This window comes from Epinephelus moara, chromosome 11, assembly GCF_006386435.1.
Source record: "Epinephelus moara isolate mb chromosome 11, YSFRI_EMoa_1.0, whole genome shotgun sequence".
In the NCBI taxonomy this organism is placed as follows: domain Eukaryota; kingdom Metazoa; phylum Chordata; class Actinopteri; order Perciformes; family Serranidae; genus Epinephelus; species Epinephelus moara.
The window spans coordinates 18337354-18345520 of NC_065516.1; the positions used below are offsets into that span (position 1 = coordinate 18337354).

The following is an 8167-nucleotide window of genomic DNA, read 5'->3' on the forward strand; positions in this document are numbered from 1 at the left end:
TCGTGCTTGACCACCTCATCTTCATGCCAGTGCCTATTGTTCTTTGACCATCTGGTCACATGCGAGAGAAGTTTAGAGGCCGCTGCCACCGCTCGCCTGACGTGGATGAGAATTCATAATTCCACCTCGTCATGAGTGCTTGATTGATTTAGGGTTATTGACTGTGTCCCATTTTCCAGTGGCCTGGGTGAGCAGGGACAAAGATGAATGGGCTTGGGACGGGGTGGTGGACTGCTCAACAGATGGTGATTGAACCCACCCTGCACACACACCCACACACACACCCACACACACACACACACACACACACACACACACACACCTCCCCTCTCCCGCTCTGGTGCGATGGAGCTTGGCTGTGAGCTTGTGTCAGCGATTAAAAAGCATCCATCAATAACATGAGTGATCACTGAGCCAGACGATCATATGTGAGCCATGAAAGTTTGCTGCAACTATTATAAAACTGAGAGCCAATGAACTTAAAGTGCAGAAAAACTTTATCACCTTATTTCATTGCAATCATTATCAACAGGATCTGAGGTTGAAATCCTGTCAGAGGAGCTGTGGATAAGCTTTGTGTGTTTGTGTAAACACCTGTAAATGGATGAGACAGCTATTAACCTAAATTTCTTTGGCCTCAGTCGTTCTACAAAACACTTGTTTGGCCTGCACCCCCTCTGACTCTCAGATCAGTCTTTTTCACAACAGGCAGCACATTAACATACCTGTGGAGAACAAAACGCTGTGCATACTTGAGCTTTCTTTTTTTGTTAGCTGTCTCCAACACTTCTGACTGCTCCTAATTCAGTGTGATGCCTCCAGTCTAGACGCCAAGGCCAAAGCAAAGCCTTTACATAACCAAAAACCACAGCTAAGCCGCTTAGAAAAGCAATGATGTTTACTTCTAGGAAGGAGAAACACATGAACACTGAGCTCCTCCACGTTCATGCATTCATCTGTTGAGACAAACCAGGACTGCTGTCAAAAATTAGGGTACAAAAATCATATTGTGATTATTTTGACAGATTTGAGTGGGAATAGTGATTTCTGCATTTCATTTACACTGAAAGAAAAAATATAAAAATGATTATGATGTGATTTTTGCTGAGGTACGACCAAGTAAGTATGTTCCTTTATGTGTGGAATATAAATCTGTAGGCCACAGCACCACAGTGCATCATTATACATCATTATTATAAGGGCATGTTCAGGATGTCCACAGGTGTCAGTCTGTTAAATTTAATGCTTTTTAAGATGCGTTCAAGACACATATTAACCAAATTTAGGACAGATTTTTGGACAAATCATGTTTAACTAATTAAAGCATGGCAGTAAGTCTTACATAGGAGTATGGTTATTAGAGTGAGTTAAGTCAGTCTACATTTTGCCAACAGATAAGTGCAAATATTCATGGTTATAATTTGAGAGGAGAATTTAATTTAAAAAAAACAATGTATTCGTACAACTAAGAAGAGTGTGTATTTCAGTGTTTGGGGTGGACTTGTGGAATGGGCTGCGTGATAAGTTGAAACAAGGCACAAATACAAATCTATATAAAAAAACTATACAAAAAAGAGGGGAGTGCATGTTTATTTTGTAACACTGGGTGGTACATGGACTGTAAATAAACTGGGTTTATTACTTATTTATTAATTGGGCGGTGAATAGATTGGGGATAGTCGTATATTGGTTGTAAATAAATTTGGGAATTTGTTGAAATAATATATGAGTTAAAAGAAGAAATGTAAGAAAGGGGTAGGGACACAAATGTTATTTCTACCTACTCCTTTTCAGATACTGTTATCTTTGTCTTGTTTGTTTTCTTATTTTTTCTTTCTTTCTTTTTTTTTTTTTTTTAATTTTGGGTTAGAAATAGTCATTCAATTATTCATGAAGTTTTTTTTTTTTTTTTAATTTTGGGTTAGAAATAGTCATTCAATTATTCATGAAGTAAAATGACTGTATAATAGGTTTTTTTTTAAAAGATTTGTAACATTAGAAATGTGCATTCTTAACCAGAAAGGCTTCACTCATTTTCACAAATAAAAATAAAAACTGATAAATGAAATTAGATAAAATGTTTGTAATAGTTCATGCCTCACAAATTCAAATGTAAGACTATTTAATGACATGTACGGCCTTGTTGTAACATTGAATTTAAGACATTTAAGACCTGTATACACCCTGTTGTGACACATTTGACCTTTTTCAAAAAATGTGCAGCTGCTGTGATTTGGATATTGCACTTGACCATATTGTAACTTCGATAATATCTCAAGTAATTGTGCAGCCTCATTGAAAATGTACATGAAATTCACCAAAAAAAGCTGCTGTGCATTACAGCTTTACTTTGAACACTAGATGGTATTGGCTTCAACTACCAAAACTCAGTTAATAATAGGTTTAATCCGTTGTGGAGATTCTTTTTCCGGATCAGAGCTGCATCACCTGTTGGCTGCTGCAGGTTCATTTAAGCAACCTGATTTAATAGAAATCAAGATTTTTAATATAGAGGTTGGCTGATACAAAAATATAAAACATTATAAACTGTTGATCCCTTTAAGATATCTGAGTGTACACCTTTGTGGACAATGATGAAAGTCATTGCGCATGACTCTTTAATACAATAAGAGATTCTGACACAAATGTGATCGAGTACTTTGATTTGTCAGGACTTTAATTTTAAGTTAGCCAAAAACAGACTCTGCTTAAAGGTTAATTTATCCATAAACATTTTCCTGGACTGATTTTTCAGCAAATGCTTTTTTTTAATCAGCCTGAGCCCGTTAGAGGTATTTTTCACAGGTAACACTTTTACATGTCACAGCAGGAAACACACAGGTGTGATCAATGTTTGTTAACAAGTGTAATCCTGTCCAGTGGAACAGAGCCATTGTTAAAGCACTGTGTAGTTAGTTATAAAAGTCCAGGTGCTCTTGAAGGACAAATAGTCACATAAGGATATAAAACATCGACTGGCCAGAGACAGTGGTACAGGCAGGAATATTTTACACCCTGATGAAGACTCTCTAGTTGAAACACATTGTTTTATCCATGTATTAATATTGGATATTTAACAACAGTTAGAGTGGCTCGGATGCATTTTCCCATGGACTGCCACACTGAGTAAGCTAGCGAGTCGTCGTTTCTTAACTTTATGTTTATCATACTTTTCAGCTTTATCGCCCAGTTTAAACATTTACTAGAAAAGTAGGCCTGATCAAATGTAATACATAAGGATGCACAATAATATCAGTGCATCATCGGCATTGTCCAATATTGGCTTTAAAATGAACCATTAGCAAGCAACATGCTGTTTCTTATTTTGCACAATGAATGAATATTACATACATTGAAAATGATTGTATTTCATGTCTCCATCTGCTGGTGGGCCAAGTATGTATACATGATATGATGTTAATGCCACTACGGAAGAGACTACAATTAGGCGGGGAAAAAGGTGGATATATCGGTATCAGCTATCAGCCAAATAAGTTGTTATATATCAGCATGTCAGATATCGGCAAAAAATCCAATATTGTGCATCCCTTGTAATTAGTTACATTACTTTGATGAAGCAACAGTTACTAAGAACATTTTTAACAGGCTAACTCCTAATCTGTGACCTGTCACATGTCAAAAGTTACCTTCCCGACTCTGGTATATTAACGGTGACTCTGTTCCACTGGACAGGAACACCTCAACAGATTACACTCTTTAACAGAGATAGATCACACCTGTGTGTTCCTCGCTATGAGTCAGGGTGATTAAATAAAGCATTTGCTTAAAAATCAAAGTGTTTTAAGTTACATTATTTTGATGAAGTTATTAAAAACTATACTGCTTATTACATGTTTAACAGGGTAGCTTGTAATCTGTAACTCACTACAAAGCAACCCACCCAACACTGTTCACGCTTTACAACACTGGCTTACTGTGTGTTTGATGGTTTTAGTGAATGTAATCAAAGTTATTAAAATATTTCATGTTACAATTTAGAATAAAAAAAAATCCAAAATCTTTTTGTGTAATCTTTGAGAAATGACCACTGCATATTTGAAAGTATTAAAACCCAGAGAATGCATTCAACATTTGTTCTGCTTTGTTAAATCACAAATCACAACCCGACCTGCACTCCTGACTAGACCACTACCTCCAAGATTATAAACCTCCATCCTTCAGACCTGTGACTCTCTATAGTCCTCCAAACATGTCAGGTAGAACAACAAGGACTGATATTAAGTTTAAACTGTTAAGAAGAAAAAAAGATGAATTAATGACGAAAAAAAAATCATCCGTTCTGTTCTGTTTTTTCCCCCCAGCTATTCAAATTCATTAATTAATTCTGCATTTGATCAAAAACTGGAACAGAATCACAATCTGCTGATTTTAATTTGAGCTGCAGTTTAAATATGTTTCCATTAATAAAAAACATATTAATCAGTATGTCTCCACTGACATTTACAGATGTGGTGACAGTTTAAACACACAGAAAGAGACAGTCACATCATTCACAGACTGATCAGACAGTCATTGCATCATTTGAGTCCAGTCCAATGTCCTGATGCCAAGGCACAAACACATGTAGCAGGATACAGAGTCCTCAGCGCTTCCCAGGTTTGCCTCTCCTCTTCCCTCCTCCGCCTCCTCCTCCAGCTTTACCTCCTTTCCCCTTCCCACCCTTTCCTTTGCCTCTCCCTGGCATGCTTCCTTTGCCCTTTCCTGGCATGCTGCCTTTGCGTCCTTTCTTCCCTGCTCCCCTCTTGTGTTTGGCTGCAGCCTCCTCTCTGTCCTCCTCCCTCATTTGCTTGTTGACAGCCTTGGTGATGTCCAGTTTGGGCTTCTTGCTGTCCAGGACTCTCAGGAGCTCCAGCTGCTTCTGCTTCTCGCTGGAGAAGTCACCGATGAGGGGCTCAAACTTCCTCTTCTTGCCGGTGTTCTTGGGTGCTTTCTCTTTGGGCAGGCGGTCCTGGAACCTGCCCGCGGATGCTGTGGAGGTCTTGGCGACGCTCACAGCTCTGGCCAGGTCGTCTCTGGACTGCTGGGCTGCAGGGGTCAGACCCACACCCGGTACTTTGACCTTCTGCGCCCTGGCGATGTTCTTCAGCCGGTTGAACTCGTTCTTGGCCACCCTCTCCTTCTTGGCTTTGGCGCGTTTGGCGAACTGGTCCTCATTGGGGTCTGAGGTCTCTGGCACCTCTATCAGCCACTCTTTGGTGTCATCCTTGGCTCTCTTGTAGCCCCACCGCCTCTTCCACTCCTTCGCGGTCTCATCCCACACCAGGTTGGTCTTCTTCTTCTTCTGGATGCCCTTCAGTTTGGCGAACTCTTCCCATTTAGTTGGAGGTTTAGGTTTGGGAGGTGGTTTCTCTCTGGGCAGCGGGGTCGTCGGGTCTGGTAGTTTGGCCACTATCGCCTCCTCGACCCTCTCCGTGGGTTGTTTCCAGATCTCGTTGATGAGCAGCTGCGTGTTGTCACGAGCTAACGAGCGCAGGAAGTCCTCTTTCTTCTGCTCTTTGAAGTCCCGGGACTCGATGCGGTTTTTGTCGCAGGCTAAGAGGTTCCCGATGTCAAAGTCCAGGTCCAGCTCTTTGTGGACCGAGATACTCCTCAGTTTTTCTGCCTCTTCTTGTTCAGCTTTGGCTAACAGCTCCTCCACACTGCACGCCGCCATGTTGGAAAGTGCTGTTAAATGTGCAGTAGGCACGTGTGACAGAGAAAAACACACGGAGATACTTCCGGGTCACAGTTAACGTGGAGCAATACCACATTTAACCACAAGAGGTCGACCGTGGTCCATTTCATATTTTCCTGCATGTGTCTGAGAGATTAATAAATCAGATTTTATTTTAAACATGACAATAAATAAATTATTAAATAAATAAAAATAAGTGGGAAAACAAAATAAGAATAGGCTACTCATCTTAGGTAAACATCAGAAGTATTTCATAGATTAGATTAAATTATATTACAGGATACAAACTGTTTATACATTCTATAGTTTGTCTTTTGGGATTTAAAAAAAATAATAATTCAGCATTTCAACAAAAACACACAGACATTACATCTGTACAAAACTATCAATAACAAAACAATAAAAAAAAAATATAAATATAATATAAAAAAAATAATACAAGAAGCAGTGAACAAAAAACACAAATAATAAATTAAAACACAATGCAATAAAATTGTATAAAGATACAGGATTAAAAACAAAGACTAAACAAAGAACATATCAGCCCAAAAAAGAAAAGGGAAGAGCCATCTGTTATTTTTTTTCTGTTTTTTTTTTAAATTTAAATTCAGCATTTTAACAACAAAACAACAATAAAAACATCTGTATAAAACGATATATTATTTTTTTTCTTAGGAATTATGATTATTTCTAATCCAGAAAACTATTATATAGAACATAATACGAGGAGCAGTGAACTTAAAAAACCCCCAACACAATTATAAATAAAAACACAATGCAATAAAACTGTATAGTAGTATAGAAATACATGATATAAACAGCATCTAATAAAAAACATATCAACCCGTAAAAAGGAAAAGAAAAGGGCCATCTGCTTTTGATTTTATTTCCCCTGATTTTTTTTCAAGTGTAATTCAGCCTTTTAACAATAACGCACAACATTGCATCTGTACAAAACTATATATTAAAAAATTCAAACATTATCAAAATTATGATTATTTAAAATCCAGAAATGTGAAAGATTACAAAAAATAATGCAATAAATAGATAAAAACACAATGCAATAAAACTGTATAAAAATACATGATTAAAACAGCAACTAAACAAAAACAAGAAAGGGGACATCTTTTTTAATAATCTTTGAAGACACAGCTGCTTTAAGTAATAGATGATTCTTTCAATTTAAAAGTCCAGTTTCCTTCTTTAATATTCTTAAAATAACATCCACCCATTCTCCCTCAATGAAAAATCCAGAACATGCAAATATGTCTTATTTGATGTGTATGTGCACTGGAGTGTCAAGTCTCCACGTCACACTTGTGTAAGCCGCATACTGGACCAGTGATTGGTTTTCAGACTGGTTGTTGTGTTTGTTTGCTTCTTAAAGTCCCCATTAGCTTTTGCACTGCAGCAGCTATTCTTCCTGGGGTCCACACAGGTGACAATACAACACTATGCAACACATTATACTAACATAACACATAATAATGCACATTGACTGTAAATAAAACATTAACTATTGACAAACACAAAGAAAATAGATGGACTCAGACTGAATCCATCATGATCTAACAGATAAATATCATCATTTAACATACAATAGAATTTCCATGAAACATGTACACACTAAAGAATATTCAGTGTCACAAGATCCCGTCATATGTAGCTACACCCCTTAGATTTAAAGTGAGTACATAACAACTTTCCCCTGATGTGGAAATGACCTCTGCATATACATCATTCTGCACAGAGACGATTTTTAAACTGATGTGAGTTCTTCTTTGAGCACAGGTGTAGGTCTGGGATGGCAATCTGAATCATTCACAAGGCCCCTCCCCCACCCCAGGGGCCCCAGTACACTGCCTACATTGTCTATATTTATGCCCCTGATTGTGATATAATAGACAGTGTTGGAAAGTAGTTAACTGCATGTAGTTCAATAGTTAAACTACAATTTGCTGTAGTTTGGAGGTGAGGATCAACCTGCCCTGGTCCCTAAATCAGAAACACCTGCATTTTAGATCAGTTGAAGCTCTGTGCAACAATATGAGATTCCAGACTCACGTGATTGTTTGTTGGATGCACACTCACCAGCTACTTTATTAGGTACACCTTGTTAGTACCAGGTTGGACCCCTTTTGCCTGCAGAACTGCCTTATTTCTTGGTGTCTTAGGTTGAACAAGGTGTTGGAAACATTCCTCAGAGATTTTGGTCCTGACATGATAGCATCACACAGTTGCTGCAGATTTGTCGGCTGCACATCCATGATGTAAATCTCCCGTTCCACCACATCCCAAAGGTGCTCAATTGGATTGAGATCTGGTGACTGTGGAGGCCATTGGAGTACAGTGAACTCATCGTCATGTTCAGTGATTTGAGCTTTGTGACATGGTGCATTATCCTGCTGGAAGTAGCCATCAGAAGATGGGTACACTGTGGTCATAAAGGGATGGACACGGTCAGCAACAATA

At 38.3% G+C, this 8167-nt stretch overlaps 1 protein-coding gene across 1 annotated transcript; it reads right to left on the reverse strand.

The window, feature by feature from the left end:
- Window positions 1-4373: 4373 nt before the first annotated feature.
- Window positions 4374-5712, reverse strand: rrs1 (ribosome biogenesis regulator 1 homolog). Its single transcript, XM_050057109.1, has one exon. It carries the CDS (start codon window positions 5672-5674, stop codon window positions 4604-4606), a length of 1071 nt encoding a protein of 356 aa, XP_049913066.1. The 5' UTR covers window positions 5675-5712; the 3' UTR covers window positions 4374-4603.
- Window positions 5713-8167: the final 2455 nt, after the last annotated feature.

Coding starts and splice junctions, on each gene's coding strand:
- rrs1 (XM_050057109.1), bottom strand. CDS start 5,674: ATGGCGGCGTGCAGTGTGGAGGAGCTGTTAGCCAAAGCTGAACAAGAA.